The following is a 20,667-nucleotide window of genomic DNA, read 5'->3' on the forward strand; positions in this document are numbered from 1 at the left end:
CTGGAGGAAATGTTCATTCATCTGGTCCTTATTATGAGAGAAAAAAGAGATCACCCTGTGAAAATGGTGGCCTTCCACCATCCTCAGGGCTTTGGTGAATACACATTGGCTAGAACGACAACATGCCAAACACTAAATGGTTTCAACTTAACATGATATGGAGGTAACAAGAATACCCTGCAAGTTAAAAGTCACAAGTTACTCTCTTTCATGAACTGTGGCAAAATGGATTATCCTCTAACTGGTTCATACAAAAGCAACAGAGAGTGGTCCCCATTCCATCTATGCAGGAGGAATTAGAACCCATACAATTATTTGCCTATGGCTTGTATAAGTGCAAACTTTATAGTCCCTGTGGCTAGAAATAGCTCCTAGCAGCCTCACAGAGTGACATCTTGTGTGAAGAATCCTTGCAAGACCAGAACAGGGCAACAGGTTGGGAAGTGATTAAAAGGTGACGTCAGAAATAGTGGTACTGAAGCTGTGTCAGAAAGAAGTGAGGAGACAGCCGAAGTCCAAACTGGTTCAAGTGAAGAGCAGAAACATGATTTTGCAGACTTTTATCATAATTTCACCCATATAAAGCAGAAAAGGATATTTCCTCAGCACTGAAGGGCAAATCTCAGCACCTTGGGTGAGGCTTAACAATAATATAGAGTCCAGAGCTCTTGCATTTGGAGTGGACATCTTCACTTTCTTTCCTGACAATACACATACAGTGCACCAACTGAATGATCTCTGACTCAAGAGGCAAACTTTCATTTATTGATCGACTACCTTTAATTTTGCCTTGCAGCACATGCAAAAACATCCTGATTACTGCACTGCAGTTAAAAGGCAAAAAGGGTGGAAGTAAGCCTGCTGGAGGTAAGCATGATCAATGACAAATCAAAACTGGGGTGATTTCGGGGAAACTCTTATCTTATAACTAGAAACTTAAGACAGGTTTCATGTCTTTTATTAAGACCTACAGGTACTGGTGGAGTTTGAATCGAAATAATCTCAACACCACAAACATCTGCCACAGAATCAGTCAAGCCTGCTCACAGCAGTAAACACAGGGAAGTCCTATACTATTTTCAGAGACGGATAACTGACAAAAAAAACAATACTGAGGGAGGGAAAAAAAAAACATCTAGTCAAAATACAGTTTCTCTTTTAAGTAACAGACAGCAATGAAGGTAGGTCAAGAACCAAAAAACTGGAAAACACAATGTGAGTCACGTGAACTTCACCAAAGAAAGAACAGGAAAGCATCTAATCAAAACATTGATATCGTATACGTACGTAACATCTAATAACATGAAATGTATCAAGTGACAAGATGCCTGCAACAAAGACTTCTTCACTCAATGAAGACAAGATTACCTGAGGACTTGTACTCCAATTCATCAGTATTGTAAACTAATACTTATGACCAAGTTATTAAGGATATGATTGATTGCAACAAGGATCACAGAAACATCACTATAAACAGAAGGTTTCTTTATCAGTTGATAACTTCAGTTTAGGCTGCAATGTGAATATTTTTTCTAAACAGATGTAGAAAAAAACGTGAAGATTTCACCCAAGAATGATTCTTTATAGTAATGCTTTATTTATGGCACTGTAAAAGACTCATTAATCCCTCAACTTTATTATTTACTATGCAGTACTACATGGTATCAGATCTATCTTCAGTTTTGTAAAGGAAATGCAACAAAGAATGAACTTAACCTGATGAGTTCCAAACATATTATTGTAGAAGAGTATGTTTTGCACCTGACTGAAAAAGTCTTTCACAAAATTACATCTACACAATGAACTCCATCAACCAGAGAGGCAATCTGAACTGATTCCTCTTCTTCCATTCAGCTGAAGTTACAACAAAGGCCCAGTTCTTGAGCCATCTCAACACTAAGATGAGTTCTCCAATGAATTAAGATCTGCTGTGGGTTGTTTTTCACAATAATCACTTCTCACAGAAAAATAACAGGATTAATGGAAGTTACTTCTTATTGAAATCTTAGGAACTGCAAGATAGATGCTTTTCCCTGAAATTATAATATATGGAAATTTCATGTCAACTTACTCAGACTTCTTTTCACAAGTCTTAGAGGACTCTTCTATTTTTTTCTCCAGTTCCAACACAAGTTCCTCTTTGCTTAGAAGGGTTTGCTGTGTTTGCATCAGTTCATCTATTACTATTTTCAACCTGTAAGACATAGATTTCAGAAATGCATATTATGAATACACAAACTGTATATGTTTGGGAACATTGTATTTCTTTTTCCTGAAGACGAAAAGAAGCATTATGCTTTAAACCATCTTAATCAGTGCTTAGTGATGATTTTTCATGGGTATACCTCCATATTAAATTATTACATCATACTACTACGGTTTCCAGACTAGCCTCTGTATACATACAAGGTTACAGAATGATGTGCAGCCTGCCAGCTCTCCTATCAAGAAATTTTTTTTCCAGAATGTGTGATGAGTTCTGTGAATTAATGCTTTCGTAATAAATTGCTAATTCATGAGATACTTTATGAATGATGAAAGCCTTCCAACTCCTGAAGTACATACCAAATGAATACATGGAATTTGTATTTGGACTGTATTCATCTCTAGAAACACCAAAATACTAATTGGTATTTTCTATTATAAGAGTGACCTGTACATTTTTCTCTACATCTTTTTTTAAGCCACATAATGGTTAATTCAAAGGAAAGATAAAACTTGTACAAGAACACTCAACACTCACAGAGAAGGGATTAGTGCACATTAAAACCATTACTGACAGTTTGCAAGTTTGCTGGCTAACATTCCAATAAGCAAAAAGTCAACAAATGTACAATGACATTCGCACTATGAACAATGCAGATAAATTGTTCGCATAATGATGACTTATAAAATGCATATAAAAAATATATGTTGACAGCAAGCAACTGTTAAGCCAGGAGAAACTTTTTTTTAAGATAAATATATAAATAAAGATGTACGCCTTATTTCTTCTTGGAATTCATTTGGTCACCTTTAACCATCTCACTCTGCTTCCTCTGTATTTTCAAGCTCAATTTCAATAAAAAACCTACCGAGGTAAAGAATAGAACAAAGATGAAATACATATAGTACTTACCACTACACATATCCATTGCCCAAAACCATTCCAGACTGGGAAGTGACACAGGAAGTCAACTGAGAGTAATTTACATGGATTCTAGAAGTGTGACAAGCAGGTCAAGGGAGTCGATTCTCTCCCACTACTCTGCTCTCTTGAGACTCCATCTGGAGTACTGCGTTCAGCGCTGGGACCCCCATGATAAGGACATGGACGTGTTGGAGCAAGTCCAGAGGAGGGCCACAAAGATGATCAGAGGGCTGGAGCACCTTTCCTACGAACATGAGTTTGGGGTTGTTCAGCTGGGAAAGAGAAGGCTCTGGGAAGACCTTATAGCAGCCTTCCAGTACCTAGAGGGCCTACAAGAAAGCTGGAGAGGGACTTTTTACAAGGGCCTGTAGTGACAGGATGGAGTGATGGCTTTAAACTGAAAGAGGGGAGATTTCAACTAAATATAAGGATGCTGGATGGGGCTTTGAGCAACCTAGTCTAGTGGAAGGTGTCCCTGGCCCATGGCAGGGGGGTTGGAATTAGATTATCTTTAAAGTCCCTCCAAACCCAAAACATTCTATGATTCTATTTCTAGGAGCCACATTCCATGTCCATACATACCAAACTGAATTGATTCTAAATATATCATTAATTCTCTCTCGTCCTCATATATTTTATACAATGTTGATTAAATATATGCTTTATTCAGACACTCCTGGATCTTATCTTAGAAGACTTAAACTACTATAAAAAAAGCCATCTAGTGAACGATAAAAGTTTATTTCCCAGATGAACAAGCATCTGTATGTGTTCATTTTGAGGTAACAGAAATACTTAAAACATTTTTCTCACAGTAATATCCCCACAACTCCTTTAATAAACATATTTATTGTTTTTAGGCTATCACAATCTGTACACTGAACTTCTCAAAAATGAAAATTTTCTTACACTGAGTCTCCAATTTAATATCAACTAACTTTTTAAATACTTCGCTAAAAAAGTGATAACCCATTTTGGAACTGTAGATGCTGCTTTTTGATCAGCTTTCTAATAAAAATTGTAATCAACACTGTATTGGCTTAATAATTGATTTACAGAAAGCAGATGTTATTTTTAATGATCGAGCACCAATATTCAAGGAATTAAAAACAAATAAATAAGATTGTTCATCACTGCAAAATATGAGTTTATACATGCAGAAACAACGTACTACAATATTTTACCATTTCAAAAACATCAAGATTTCATATTGTAGCATCAGATTGAAAGATGATGTATATATCATATGAGATATATATGTATATAATATCTGAGATATTTTAGGATATTTGTATTTATTTTAGAGAAAACAAAGCAAAGCAACCATATAAACACTAAACTAACTTGTCTTCTTGTATTCAATCTCTTTTTTTTTGTTTGTTTGTTTTAAAAAGTAATTTTTATTCGAACTAGCTAGAACTGACATCTCTGCATCTGCCTTATATAATCTTGGTTGTGGATCGTGAAAGCAAGTTTCTTGTGGCCTCATATTTGCCTCCCGGATAAAATCAGATTACAAAGGACTTTTTATTACTAACCAGTTAGTCACAATAATCATTATCAGTTTTAACAACCACACAATCCCAAACTGTCAGGTTTCAATTGCATAAGAACAGATAAAATGAGATCAAAAACGCAGACATCTTCAAACTAAGTTCTGGCTACCTGGAAATCTGCCTTTCATACTTCTTTAGTCATTAGCACTATCCTGCCTCAGATATTAATAAATTCTTGTGCTTACAGAACCTGTATTTCAGAAGACCTTTTAAATTTTAAATATGGATATTATTAATACATATAATACATATGCCCACTGACCAACACTTACTTCATTCTGGTTGCCTCCTCTTAATTTCTAATGCATGCATCTTTGAAGCATAACCTTTTACTCTGTTATACTTTTTAGAATATCTCAATATTAGTCAGTGGCAATGATCAATATTTACTTAAAAGGTTAGCTAGTTAACACTGACTTTTAACTGTCACTCTGTCAAAATTCTATTCATAAATATAAACTTACATAAAAATCTAAAAGTGAGACATTTTTTCATCATTTCCTTAAGATATATTTTATGAAAACTTTTAAACAGTGATGTATGTAAAGCTGTCATTTTTCCCTCACATACTCAACAGAACTACTGATTCAATCAAATCTTATTGATTTCGAATCAATACACGTCTTCAAATCTATCAAAAGTCTTTGAAATAAATCAACTATGTGTACTGGATTTATAATATCTGGTAGATACTGAAGGTAGTTCTCTGCAGAAACATAATGATGTAGAATCCTTAAGATCTAAGGTCATGACTATAATACTAAAGATGAACAGTCAAATTTGTATTGGTTTAGCGCATACAGAATGGATTTTTAAAAACTCATCACCTATGGATAAAGGATGGAACATACTTCTCTCACTTGCAAATTTCTAGTCATACACAGTAAGTTGATGCAAAGACCTGTGGTGTTTTTTCTGGCTGTAGTGCTTTTAAAGCAAGACTATAATAAAATATATCTAAAACACAGTTAATAAGGAATCTGAGCAAAAGCAGTTACAGAGAACTAAGTTCTAAAAGAAAGTGTTCTCACCTGCACTAAAAAGCAATAAATAAAAAGACAAATAGGATAAGAACAAACAGTTTTTATAGTGTCACGAGCTAATGGAGCTTCACAAAAATCTGTACTGCTTAATATGTTTCTAATAATCCAAATAAAAGGACAGTTTAAAAAGTGACAAAGAATGCTGAACTAAACGTACAGTGATATTTGAGGCAGGGGGAAGGGGATGAACATGAAAAATACCAAAGCTTTATTCTGGATCTTGTGATACTCAATAACTGGACTCTCATTTGGAAGATTAATTTCAATGCAGAATGGAAGAGGCAAACATACAAGGGAAAAAAAAAAAACAAACCAAAGCTTTACTTGGGTAGTGAATGGCTGCAAAGTGACCATTATCACTCAGAAATGAGACCTTGTAATTAGAGTGGATGCTTCCATGAAAACACAGGCTTGATACACTGCAGTGGTCAGAAAATCAAAAACAATGATTCTCTAGCATTTGTTAAAAACAAAGCAGAACAAGAATACAGGAAATCTCATTATGGCTCTCTCTGAACTATGCATTTGCTTAACTGAGTAATTCTGGAAATTCAACGCAAAAACAGTACCGTAACCTTGAAAACATTCAAATAAAGATGACAAGCTTGATAAAACATATGAGCAATTTTTGTGAAAGGACAGACTAAAGCTAAAGATGTCTCTGAAAAAGAGATCACAAAGCAGGAGTATGACAGAAGCTTACAACATCATGAGCAGAAAGGAGTAGATTGTTCTTGTTCTCTTCCAAAACAAGAGCTTAAGAGCCATAAAATGAAACTAAGAAGTAGCATGTTCACATAATATGAAGTTCATCTCTGCAATTCCTTGACCAAAAATTCCATGGACATTAGATACTTGTACATACTGAAACTGACTGGACAAACTCAGAAAAGAAAAATACTTCTAAGGCTACTATAAACTAGCCTCACGGCTATTATAAACAAATACTACTTCTGTCTCAAAACATTTCTGAGCTGAAAATTATAGGAGGCTGAGAGATCTTCTGAGGAAACAGCATTGCACAATCATCCTATTCTTGTTCTCTTCCCTAGACTTTTCCATCTTGGCTAATGCAAGAGAGAATAAAGTTGGGTAGGTCAGTCTTTGGTGTGACCTAATACAGTTAAACTTTTTTTCTCAAATTCCTAAACCTATAGCAGCAACTGAACACCTTAAAGATAGCAACACTTAAAAGAGCTAGTTGATTCCTATTCCAAAAATAATATCACACAATAAGATTTCTCTCTGAAATTCACAAAATAATTTAAAGTGGATGATCATAAGATTTGTAACAGGACACACTGGAAATTGTACTAAAAAGGTATATATGTGGGCAAATATCCAAACACATTTATAAACACAAATATGCATTTCATCACAAGTATTTAGTAGAAAACCAGCATTTCGTCTCTTTCACTCAGACATGCTGATGTCTTATTTCTAAACAATGGGATACAGAAGACAAGCCAAACAAGAAGTTATTTATCTTTTTGAGCTATGGAAGGCATAATCTTTGAAAAACTCTAATATCTTATTAAAAGGGAGATGAAATATATATGTTTTTATTGTTATTATGCTGAAGTACATCTAAACATACAGCATTCACATAGTTAAGCAGGAATAATCTCAATTTATTAATGATGCAGAATATATTATAAACAGAAACATGTTTAAAAGGGAGAGGCTTTAACTGTCAAGGAATCCTTTCATAAAAAAGATAAAGCTTCTTCAGGACTAAGGAGGAGTCTGACAAAGGACGCTGAAACTTTATATTAAAAAGGTTTTTCCAATATCTATTAAGGAATACACTTATTGAAAGTAACCAGATTGCACAGGAAAAAAAGGTAGGAAGATTAATGACCTTGAAAAGTAATTAATAAAACCCAAAGATTCTGTCATATTGAGGAAACACAGTGTTTAAAATAACCTGCAGAAGACATTGCAATATGATTATATTTTAAATACCTCACTGCTATTAGGACTCACTGTGATTTTGGTATTCAGAAAACTTACAAAAACTAAAGATCAGGGATTGATTAAGCAGACAAAAATTTAAAAAACAAAACAAAACAAACCCCACATTATTGATGTCTTATTTGGATGTTAGGTTGTCTAAAGGAAAAAATCTTCAATAAGTCAAATGGACTAAAATACAGTAGAGACAACAAAACCAGAAACCAATTATTCTGAATTCTCCATTTTAAACTGTTATGATCAAAATGAAAAAATACACAATTAATAGTTGCAATCTCACAAGTGGCTGCATTAGACCATTTATGTCAAAAGTTGAGACTGATAATATAATAAGAACATAAAAGCCTCAACAGGAGATTTGTTCCCCAGTAACAAATTATTAAAGGTGAAGCTGGTAAAAATAATGAAAATATTTAATTAGGCAATGTATTAACAGAATACAAAAAGAGGTAGTTTATTACCCTGAATAACTAAAAGCTCCACAAAATGCCACACAAAAGCTACATCTCTGTTAGTAAGTTAACGGATTTTAAAGGTTATAATAGTGAAAAATAATTTCTTTTGAAAAATGAAAGCAAACACTCACAAAACAAGTGAAATAAACGTATTCCTGGAAGTTTTCTTCGTGGCAATTTAAATCACTGACAACCTCACTGTACACATTAGTTTAATCAAAAGATTTCAGTATTTTTCCTAGAGTACTGAATGTGGAAACACTTTTGGGAAGATGTTCCCAAGGAGGATTCATGATGCATTTGGGGCATCATATGACTTAACTGGCAAGGAAAGGAACACATACTGAAAGTGCTGGCAGGTTTTGGAGAGGACTGAGGAGGAGTATTTCATGCAAAGGAACAAAAAAACCAGCATGAGGTAGAGTCTATAGCATAAAACATTATTTTTAGAAACCAGACCTTGAAAATAAGGACATAGCTATGAAATTATCTGAATGAACCTAGAAAAAAAAAAAATTGAAGAGCATTTCCAAAGGATGAAAGGTTTGCAAAGAAAGACTTACGTGGCTTGCAAACTTTCTGCTGTCAGATTATTCCACATGATCTCATTAGCTTGAAGGTTTTCATTTTCTTCTAGTAAAGATGTATCAAACTCTATTTCCTGTTCAACAACTTCTGCTGACCTAATTCAGCAAATAAATGTTATATTTTCAAATTAACATGTAATTTTGAATACATAGTAAAGAAAATCATTATGTTTTAATTATTTTAATAACTAGAATTTAGTTTTAATTATATATTAAAATAAAGAAAAGGTAGCAACTGGAGACATATTCTTTTTCCTTTGAATAAAGAACAAAGTCTTAAAATTATACCAGATAACAAGATTACATACAATTCTTTGAATCAAGATCACACCTTAACCAAGGTTTTCAAGGGTTATCAATGAGAATGAGTCCACTCGCAGCTGATCCTGCTATAAACCTGCAGGTGACAATTATCAGTTTGCACATAACAAAAATATTATGCAAGAAGTCGTAGGACTATCTCTGCATACACTAATGCAGAGTAACAGTTCAATAAATGCCAAATATGGGGTTTTTCTAAAGTAAAAAACCTTCTTGCATTATCCGTCTTTCAGGCACTGCTCAACCTGCAATAGCTGCAGAATACACAGAGGTACCTAGAGTTCACTTTGAACTTTTATTTGGACAGTAAGAGAAAGTGAAATAAGAAAAATAAGAAATAAGCTGAGAATAACAATAAGAAAAAGCTGAGAAACTTAGTTTAGCACAGGATGCAAATGGCACACAAATACACAGTAATTTAGCTCACACAGAATCTGGACTGTCATGTATAGTCTGCTGTCAGAACCAAAGTTATGGCTCTTATCATATAATAACAGTAACTGGGTTTTAGGGATGGAAGTATAAAGAACAGTCAGGTTAAAAACCTGACTTTCAAACAGCTTTCTGTACACGCAAGTAGAACAATTTTCAAACTAGGATAAAGCTTCACCAGTAACAACGGATAATAAAATGAACCAAATAGAAACAAATTCAAGTCTGATCAGTAAGCAGTGTTGCATTTTAATGCAGGGTGTTCACACGAAGAAACATGAACATGCACACCAAGACAAAAATGTATACCTGTGAGTATCTATGAAGTCATTATACTCAGAATTAGGGTCTATCTGTTCAACTGAGGTCTGGATCTCTTTATGGACATTCACAATCTCTTCTGTTACAAGACTGGTGATCTGGCTATACTCATCCAAGATTCCTTTTCTAGAGAGGAAAAAAAAATCTAGTGTATAACATGGCACTCAAGGCATAGATGGCATTGAAGATGCTTCAAACTTTCAATCTGCTGTTTCTACAAACCCTTGTTGGAACTGGCTAAAAAGGGAAAAAAATAAGAGAATATATTACTCAAAGAAATAACAGACCAACTGTGGCCTTTTCTTTACTGACTGGCTGAGTGAGAAGTCTCTAAGACAATGTTCCTCGTATTGATTTCAGCACATCTACATACAGGGCGGCTAAACTAAAACCTGTAGAGATTACAAGAAAAATGAATGCATACAGCTCATCGATGATGCTCTTCTTCACAAAGGACTTGCCATGCTTGTTATAACTCACTAAAGCTTTTCATGTTCTGGCTGACAAAATAAATATTCTCTGGCATAAGGCAAAACAAGTCACAAAATAGTGTGCATTTCCATCTCCACTTCTATTTTGGTATATTTATTTTATGATTTGGCCAGTCAAACAAAAATAAGCATAAATCACAAGTTAGCACAGATTTATAAGAAAAAACAAAATCAAGCGAGAAGTTCCTGTAAGAAAGTACAAGCCACCCAGCCTTGTCTCTACCTGCTTCCAAGAGTGGGGAAAAAAGCAAGTGAATAGGGCCTAGTAAAAGAAAAGGGAGGATAGCGTTATCACTCTTAAGAGCATCCAGTGACACATCCCCAGAACACCCTCCTACTCTCTTTAATTTTTAGCTTTCCATAAATGATCCCTCATGATAATTTCCTGTTTCATTTTTATCTTTGACAAACTTGCTAGCTCACCAGGCTTTGAAGCATAGTGAGTTTTCTTAAAATACTGATTAATTTTGGCTCGCCCAGAGGAACACATAGAGAAAAAAGTATTCGTAGATTTTTCCAGCATAAGATCTCAAGTTACATTTACTCTGTAAAAAAAAAACCAAAACATTTTATTGGATTTTTTTCTGTACTTTTTTCCTGAGGAGAAAACAGACAAGAAAAGGCATTAAGCCTTGCCTTGCCTGTAAGCAACACGTGTAAAAACATTAAAGAAAATGGTTCAATGAGTGTGATGAAAAGATAGGCAAATGACAACTACAGCAATGGCGTATCAAAGAGTAAGGCAATCTATGTCAATTATCAAAAAAAAAAAAAAAAAAAATCATTAGCAACGTTAATCTACATTTCTTCAAGTTTACCAAACTAATTAATCTGCAAAAACAGGATTATTCAGAAATTATGCTTCACACAGATGGCCACACCAAGCTCGAAATCTGAAATCACCAACTCTTTTTTTACCCCAAAGATACTGAAAAGGAGTAATTTTCCATTACATTCAGATCTCACAAAAAATGTCTATGCAGTTATAAAAATATTTCTAACAGGTTTTTACTCCAGACAGAGCAGTGGTGAGTGGGTTCAATAGGTTCTTGCTCCATCATAAAACTCTTCAGTGAATTATTACGTCTCACAATTCTGAAAAATCACCTTAACTACAGCACAAGAATTTAACTGTAGTCGTTTGGTTTTACATACAAAATTAAGATGTAAATGGCTGTACAGACACTACTACAAAGGTCTATTTCATTTCAACACCTTCACAAGAATCACAGGAATTAATATGATACTGCAAAGGGCGGTTAATGGTGTCTGCACCATGTAAGCATGTAAAAGCATGAAATTCTCAACTCTCTCTCACTTTCCATGTGTTGAAGTCAAGATGAACATGGACTTCAGGGAAGAGAAGAAAATTAGTTCAAGAAGAATGCCTCACATCTAAATGAAAATTACCTACCAAAAAAAAAGTCATTGTACTTTCTTTTAGGCTAAATGATTTAAATAACACCCCACAAAAAGACCTACAGAACAGACTCCCTAACCAATTCCTATTCTTCAGGAAAGACAGAGAAGCAGCATGGTGGTTACACACCAGAAAAGAGGGCTCAAAGTCCTCATTGTCTCTTCCCCAAGGTTATCAGTTTGCATATCTTCTGTAATGATGTAAAAAATAATCTTTCAGGACAAAGGTAATTGTATTTTTAAAGCTGGATTCCTTACAGTGAGATCAGGTTTATATGATCCTCTTACCTCTCCCACATATATGATTAACCACACATCTGCCTCCACAATTACTTTCAAGACAGTTCGCTAGTTTAAGCCAAGTTTGTTGCTAGTGGAATCTCACAAAAGTAAGACTACCAGAGAGGTAACAAATTTGCTGTAGTATACCACCTGAAGGGCAAAGCATGAGCTAATTTACAAACATTGCAGTTCATCCATAAGATCTGGAAGTATTATGAGAAGATGGTGTCTCGCTAGAATATTTAAATAACCACTCAGAACTACTGTCTGCATTATTTGGACAGACTTTTCTATGCACAATTATTGTCAACTGAAAGATGAAAACATCTTTTTTTGCTATCCTTTGATATACAATTAATTAACCATAGTTTATTATTTTCAAATAATCCTGTATTTTAATTAGACTATTACACATAAAATTCCATAAATTAAAAATACATAAGAATACATCTTACAGGGCTTTAATCATTTCTTCTTGCATCTTCTGTAGTGAATCAAGTAATAGAGGAAGTGTAGTATCATAATACTGGTGCTGATGTAACTGTGCTCCTTTCAGGGCCAACACATACTGATTATGCAATATATGAAGCTTCATAGTGGCTTTATCACATCGATCTTTGGCTTTCTCAGTCTCCTTTCCTAAGAGAAAACACAAAAAGAAAAATGCATGTGGTGATTTAAAAGTATACAAACTTGTAGATTACATAAATCTAGTAGGCTTAAGACAAGTTTGCACCTTTTTCTACAGTACTCAGTTCGAAGTACTTCTCTGAAGAAGGTAAAATCTGACCATTTTCAGGTCATTAGTAAGACCAAATGTCTTGGTTTTCTCATTAAAAGACTAGATAAGAAAAAACTGCTGCGTTTTTTTGAGGGGAAATGTGAGAATTCTTTATCTAAAAGTTCATGAAAACCTTTATCCACAGAAATACAAAACTAATATAACTATGATGAATAAAGAACAAAACTCATACATTTGACTGTCACAAAGCTAATCTTTTATTTACCTCAGAGCAAGCAAACATTGTTTAATGAACAGATGTCCTACTAGGTCAGATCCATGATTCATTAAAAATCTGTCATTTATTGTGAGCAACAATTCTACTGCTACGTACCATCCCAATACAGCAATAGTGCAGGCTACATATGAGTAGCTGAACTCTCACACTATACTCCTGATCAAAGTGGGCCGTTTCTCCACTACAACTTAATATTTCCTTACCACTGTCAGCATCCTGATCAGCAGGTTGTCTCTACAATCTCAGCTCTACACTTAGATACTAGAAGTCTTCATGTTCACAAGAACAGTTCAGCACTGAAACAAAGAGCTACTTCAAGAGGTCACCTATTCTATTCTTTGACACAGTAATTGTGCAACTATGTGGCATATGTTTTTATGATTTTTCTAAGATCTACAGTGACAGATAACTTTGCAACTTCCTAGTACCATCCAGGTCTAGTGCTACATTAGCTGAAAGTATTGCATCCACCTCTCTGCTGCTTCACTCTCCAAAGTAAACTTTCCTTGCTTTAAACTATTACTTACTTCATATGTGGCATGGGTATCAAAAATAGATTCTACCATCTTCTGCAATCCATCTTTTGTGAATTAGATTACACACTCTCCTCTTATGACCAATATTCTAAACTCCACACTATGGACCTATAGGTCTTCCCTTATAAGTTATTTTATCTTCTTGCAGTTGACTGGTTCATAATCTTACACAAGTGCAACTTCAGTCAAAACTCAAAGCCAAAGAATAACTTTACATTCCAGATACTTCTAGTTCATTAAAAAAAAAAAAAAAAAAAAAAAAAAAAACACACACAAAAAAAAGACGACATATTGTTTTTAACGCCATACAAACATGGCATCACTGATTACCTTTGCTTTAGCATCTGACCCTGCCAAATAACACTATTTTTTGCGACTCAACTCTCAACTTATAAAATTATTTTTAACTCTGTAGCTGCCCTGGAGTGTATTTTCAATCCCTTCAAGGCATACTGATGCCTGGGAATTTAACAAACAAACTGAAACAAAGTAATGAAACAATGAAAGACTACTCAATCCCACCATACATCCTGCAATCTCCCATAGGACATATTATTCTGACAGGACATCATTAACGACCATTCTCCAAGCAGCTCTATGCAAACAGTTTTGCACCTGTACTAGAATATTTGCAACTTGTTCTTGCATTGCCCTTGTCATTAAATGTTATGAGATTATTTTGACATGATTCCTTACTGGGACACATAAGCTCTTACTCATATCCTTGTTATCTTCTTGATATTTATGAATTGTCTCATTACTTTTTCAGGAACTAAAGGAATTTAAATGGATCCTCTATCTGCAATTATCAAGTGCAGATTCATGATTACCTACACAGATAAAAATACACTAACTAAACCAATCTCATTCAGACTACTACATTTCTTATAAACTTAAAATAATTCAAGTAATAAAAAAGATTGTATATAGCATTTCTACGACCCACCACAAAGTGGCTGAGAATATAGAAAAAGGAAGCATTCACAGCTAAATCGCAGAACAGAGGCTTTAGAGCAGACCTTAAAAAGCTGAAATTGTGTCAAATGAACACACAAAGGTTTGTAAACACCAATAAATTAAAACACGTTAAGACAAGTGAAAAACAACACACAAAACAAACAAACAAAAAAAACCACAACAAAACAAACAAACAAAAACAGAAAAGTCTGTAGAACAGTAAAAAATTCTCTTTCATAGACACTTGAGTCAGCTAGTTTGTCAGAAAATGTAAAGGACAGTCACTATATAAAAGAGCTGGCAGGGAAAAAGACATTAATTTTTTTTGGATGTGTGTTCACTATGCAAGACCATCAGAGATTTACAGGCTGAAATGTCTCTTTATGAAAGAGTCAATTAATCTCTCTTCTGAGGTGCCAGAAGAAGAGGTTAGAAAATAAACGAAATAAGAAGAAATTATGAAGATTGGATGGTGTTTAGCCTTGGAACTTTAAAGGAACTGGAGAATGTTTTAGCTGAAATATTACCATTATTTTTGACAAGAGGAAGTAGGCACTCAATGGAGTGCCCTAGAAATATCAGTTGGCTCCTGATACATGAGGTGATAAGGATGATGATGAAGGTGATGTCTGAAGGAAGCAAATAGGGGAACTAAGTGTGAAGAACCAGAAAAAAAAAACTTTGGCATGTACTGATTAAGTTACAAAATAGTAAATTAGAGTGTGAATATTTAAAGAGATGCATATAGGAAAAAACTATTCAAGCTCAGTGGCCTGTTGTAAGATTACTGAATGCATTCAGGAATGAGATCTTGGGCTTAGCAGAGAAAGATCGATGGAAACGTTAAGTCGGTGTTCAGCAGCCATCAGACAAGACGTTATTTAGCAAAAGACCAGATAGTGTTATCTTGCCACTGATTAAATCCACATAAAACAGTATGCAGCTCTTTCACCTTTGGGAGGACATATTTGAAATGAAAAAGGTTTAGAGAAGGGCATCAAGCACCAGAAAGGTAGGAAACACAAGAAATTCAGAAGGAATTATTACAGTTAGGATTCCTGAAGCGCCAGGAGACAGAGGAGCAACATGTGAGAGAGAACACACAGTGAAGAGATCTCCCCAACCTCTTTCAATGTAATAATTGTATGGCATTATATGGAAATAGTATGTACTTCATTAAAAACAAAGGACATTCTTCAGCTAGCATGTTGCTAACCCATGCAATCTTTTGGTCAAAGTTATTATAAGCATGAAAAACTCATGCGGTTTAATAGTAAGTGGACATGTATACACACAAAAAAATCCTGAAGAGCTACTAAGATAGCACTCCTGACTCAGGAACTCCTTAAGTAACAAATCACCATGAAGTTGAGACTGATGTCTATCTCTTTGTTCCCTCATATGGCTCTCTAGCTGTTTGCTGCCTTGCCACTTTCAGCTACATTTTAAACAGAGAGTAATAAAAATTACTTTAATAGGATATTATGTCTGACATTTAGTTGAAAACAATCTAATTGCTGATCTGGTTTTATATGTGGAAGGAACAGATTTCTTACACTATAGTTCAGCAAAACAAACAAAGTTACTCTGCACAACAATGAAAAGACACATCTCCAGAGCTGTCACCTGAGAAGTATTTTTCATTTAGGAATGAATGAAACAACCCATTTTAAAAATTTCTGTAAAAATGTTTTGGAGGCACAACAATCTCAACTCTTTCTGAAGCTTTTGCCAAATTTAACAGATTTTGTCTTTGGCAAAAAATCAAAATACATGTTTCATAGGAAGACTGTAATTTTTTTATTTCCCCAAAACAAAAAGAATCACATTGCACTACTTATTTCTAAATTAAATGCAGATCAATTTGGAGGAAAACAAAACAAAACAAACAAACAAAGCAACCCATTTCATACCCAGAATAACATCCCAGAATTTAGATATCACCAAACATACATGTCTAACACCAGTATACCAATATAATGGGATAGTATATAATCCCGTTTTCGCATCTGTCTCAAGGATTAAATCCCTTTTTTATATACATAATTCCTCATCAGAATACCTCCACTAATTTCAGAATAAATTGAAGTATCCTATACACTCTATTTCTAAATATAGTAGGCTACAATGTCGACTTGGTCATCTGCGAATAAAGACATACAGACCATAAAGTCTTCCTGAAGAGCGAAGGGCACATGGACATGGGGAAACAATGGAAGGTGACTAAAAAGGGTTTAGAGAGGAAGAGGTCAAGCAGTAGTTACAGTGTAAGGATTGGATGAAAGAGGATGATGCAGCTGGAAGTCAGTGCTAGAAGCAGCAAATTTTGCTTGCCCTGGTGCATTCCTTTGGAAGATACACTGGCCAGGGAAACAGGACAAGGGAGACGAAGTAGCAGCACAGAGAGAAATGCTGGATTATTTACTGGGTTTATTGTACCTTTGGCCACTCCTACTCAAGCATGCCCTAGGTTGACCATTTGCCAGCAATGTGCCCCTGTGGCCAAGAATGCTAATGGTATCCTGCACTGCACTAGGAAGAGTGTGACCAGCAGGCTGAGGGAGGTTCTCCTCCCCCTCTACTCTGCCCTGGTGAGGCCACATCTCAAGAACTGTGTCCAGTTCTGGGCTCTCCAGTTTAAGAAGGACAAGGAATTACTGGAGCTACAAAGGTGACTTGGGGTCTGGAGCATCTTTCTCAGGAGGAAAGACTGAGAAGGCTAGGTCTGTTCAGCCCAAAGAAGGTTGAGATGGGATGTTATTTAAGCCTATAACTATCTCAAGGGTGGGTGACAAGAGGATGGGACCACTCTTTTCAGTGGTGCCCAATGACAGGTTGAGGGGCAATGAGCACAGACTGAAGCACAGGAGGTTCCATCTGAACATGGGGAGAAACTTCTTTACTTTGCGGGTGCCAGAGCACTGGAACAGGCTTCCCAGAGAGGCTGTGGAGTCTTCTTCTCTGGAAACATTCAAAACACACCTGGACACATTCCTGTGTGATCTGCTCTGGGTGAACCTGCTTTGGCAGGTGGGTTGGACTAGATGATCTCCAGAGGTCCCTTCCAATCCCAACCATTCTGTGATTCTGTGATTACATAATGCAATATTATCTCCATATGTCATAGTTTAAGATCTTAAAACATGTAACTTGCATATGCACTTCCCTAAAATACAGCCCCTACCAACTTTCAGCTACCAAAAATCAGCATGTGTCAAATTATACCATGTACCATCAGTACAGGCTTCTGACCTATGAACAAACAGCCTTCAGCAATTAAACTAAACTGAAAATTTACACTAAAAATTATCACAACCAGAGAACTAGAGACTTATCAATACTGTCTCTCTTTCAGGAACCTCATTATTGGCTATACTATTCAATTTTTCCGTCTGCCCTGAGGACTAAATTCTGTTGCTATACATTATTCCTCAGCAGAAGACCTCAGCTAATTGCAAAATAAATCAAATTATCATATACACTCAACTTCTAAATACAGCCTTTCGACCTATAATTAATACAAGAAACACAGCTACAGTATTATTTCCATATTGTAATTCATTTTTTAAAGAAGAAAAAGGCAGTGAGGCAGAGTACACAGTTGTTTTAAATGTCAATTAAGCACAGAGAAAAACATCCAATTTTCTTTATCTGTAGAACAAATTTCATAAATAGATCTAATTATAGTTCTACTGCTATCAGTTGTTGACAAAACTCTTTCATGTTTATAGAAACTGACTGTGTATACAAGATGTCATGCCATAAACAATATTATAAAGCTTGCAAAATTCAACTATCAAAGTTTGACATTTGCAAAGAAAAGGATAGCATTCTTTTTAAAAAATTCTAGAGAGTCAAGTATTTCGGCTTCTAATAAACACTCTCTTAAGGTTTTAAATCATGCAGTACAACAGAGTCATCTAGAGAAAAATGTTTTAGGGTATTAAAAAGGTAGATTTACTATTCCAAAGTTCTTACCATCGTATGTATTAGTTTCTTCTAGCCTAATATTCACCTAGAATGGAAGAACAGAAACTGGATAGGACAACCAACTGAGACAAACTCAGAAAAAATTCAGCTCATAATGTTCACTTATTCTTTTTTTTAAATAAGCATCAATGTTCAGTGCAAACTCCTCAAAGTAACTTTCAGTAAACAAATAATGCAGATACAGTACATTTTCAGACCTATTTTGGGTTAAAAATAAATAATTACACTGAAGAGCTCAGGTTTTTACCTCCTTACAACTTTTTCTGACTGTCAAGGTTCATATTCCCTTATATGTTCAATACAATCAAGGGCAATCAAGAGGGACTTCAGCGCCTTGAGACAACTGGTTAGGGGAACAGGAACACAAGCAGTGTTCTCCTCTGCCCCCCACCCCCAGTTGCAGGGTATGATGAGTGAAAAGATACAGGAAGACTGACCAGATCAATACCTGGCTGCAGGACCAGTGCCACCAGCAGGATTTTGGGGTTTTGATTACAGGTCAGTTTACATGACATCTGACCTGCTGACAACAAATGGGGTACACCTGTCTCAAAGAGGAAAAAAGGTGTTCTGACAGGAGTTAGCACGGCTTATTGAAAGAGCTTTAAACCATTTTTGAAGGGGGAAAGGGAGAAAACCAGGTTCACTAGAGAGAAACCAGGGGATGGCATGCCAGCATTTGGAGGACAAGGTGCTAGCGAGGTGCTAGCCTGCTGTTTCAGTGGCAGCAGGGAATGGAGACCCATGTGGCAGCAAAGAAACAAAGGCTATTGATGTGTTATAAACCACAGAAATTCCTGAGAACAGCCACTTGTTGCCCAGAAAAGGTGGCAGGATCAATAGTCCAGATGAAGTGCATCCATGAGAATACACACAGTACGAGCAACAAACAGAAGGAGCTGGAAGTCGCTGTGAGGCAGAAAAACTATGATGTTGTGGCCATCACAGAAAAACGGTGGGATGACTCTCATAACTGGAGTGCTGCATTAGATGGCCATAAACTCTTCAGAAGGGATAGGCGAGGAAGGGGGGGAAGTGGGGTAGCCATGTATGTCATGGACTGTTTTGATTGTCTGGAAGTTGATCAAGGTGACAATAGGGTTGAGTGTTTATGCGTAAGAATCGGAGGAAAGGCCAACAATGCAGATATCCTGGTGGGAGTTTGTTACAGACCACCCAGCCAGGATGCAGAAGCAATTGAATTATTCTCCAGGCAGCTGGGAGAAGTCTCACAATTGCTAGCCCTTGTTCTTATGGGGGACTTTGACCTACTAGATGTCTGCTGGAAATACAGCAGACAGGAAGCAGTCTAGGAGGCTCCTGGAGTGTGTGGAAGAACTTCCTGACACAGCTGGTCAATGAGACAATCAGGGAAGAAGCCCCACTGGACCTGCTGGTTGCAGAGAAAGACTTGTGGGTGGTGTGATGGTTGGAGGCCACCTTGGGCTCAGCAATCATGAAACGATCGAGGTTTCTATTCTTGGAGAAGTAAGGGGAGGGTCAGCAGAACTGCTACTTTGGACTTTTGAAGGGCAGACTTAAGCCTGCTTTGCGGCCTGGTTGGCAGAATCCCTTGGGAGGCAGTCCTGAGGGGCAAAGGAGTCCAGGAAGGCTGGTCGCTTTTAAAGAAGGAAACCGTAGAGGCACGGGAGCAGGCTGTCCCCATGTGCTGAAAGACAAGCCTGCAGGGAAGAAGACACGCCTGGCTCAAGAGAGAGCTTCAGATGGAATTCAGGAATAAAAGGAAAATTTATGACCTTTGGAAGAAGGGGCAGGCGACTCAGGAGGACTACAAAGATGCGCTGAAGTTCTACGGGGAGAAAATTAGAAGGGCCAAAGCCCAACTTGAGGTGAATCTGGCTACTGCCACAAAAAGCAATAAAAGGTGTTCACCTTCTCTGCCTCAGTCTTTAAGAATAAGACCATTGTGGTCTAGATACCCAGGCCCCTGATCCAGAAGACAAGAATGGGGAGAAGAATGAAGCCCAAATAATCCAAGGGGAAATGGCTAGTGGCCTGCTACACCACTTAGCCACACAGAAGTCCATAGGGCCAGATGTGGTCCACACAAAGGTTCTAAAGGAGTCGGCGGAGGTGCTCACTAAGCCACCTTCCATCATTTATCAGCAGTCTTAGCTAAACAGGGAGGTCCCA

At 36.2% G+C, this 20,667-nt stretch overlaps 1 protein-coding gene across 6 annotated transcripts in view; it reads right to left on the bottom strand.

Annotated features, from left to right (window-relative positions):
- Positions 1-20,667, bottom strand: part of FER (FER tyrosine kinase) — a 167,453-nt gene that overhangs the window by 119,573 nt on the left and 27,213 nt on the right. For all 6 annotated transcript variants that reach the window (XR_010469109.1, XM_065046652.1, XM_021292553.2 and 3 more), the window contains exons 6-9: positions 12,467-12,650; positions 9,808-9,945; positions 8,722-8,841; positions 2,072-2,194 (exon numbers count right to left, since the gene is read on the bottom strand). Coding sequence is in view for 5 of the 6 variants with exons in the window: in XM_065046652.1 (XP_064902724.1) it covers positions 2,072-2,194; positions 8,722-8,841; positions 9,808-9,945; positions 12,467-12,650 (565 nt within the window). In the remaining variant the exon portion in view is untranslated. The remainder of the gene's footprint in view (positions 1-2,071; positions 2,195-8,721; positions 8,842-9,807; positions 9,946-12,466; positions 12,651-20,667) is intronic.

The sequence above is a fragment of the Columba livia genome, chromosome Z, assembly GCF_036013475.1.
Source record: "Columba livia isolate bColLiv1 breed racing homer chromosome Z, bColLiv1.pat.W.v2, whole genome shotgun sequence".
NCBI lineage: Eukaryota > Metazoa > Chordata > Aves > Columbiformes > Columbidae > Columba > Columba livia.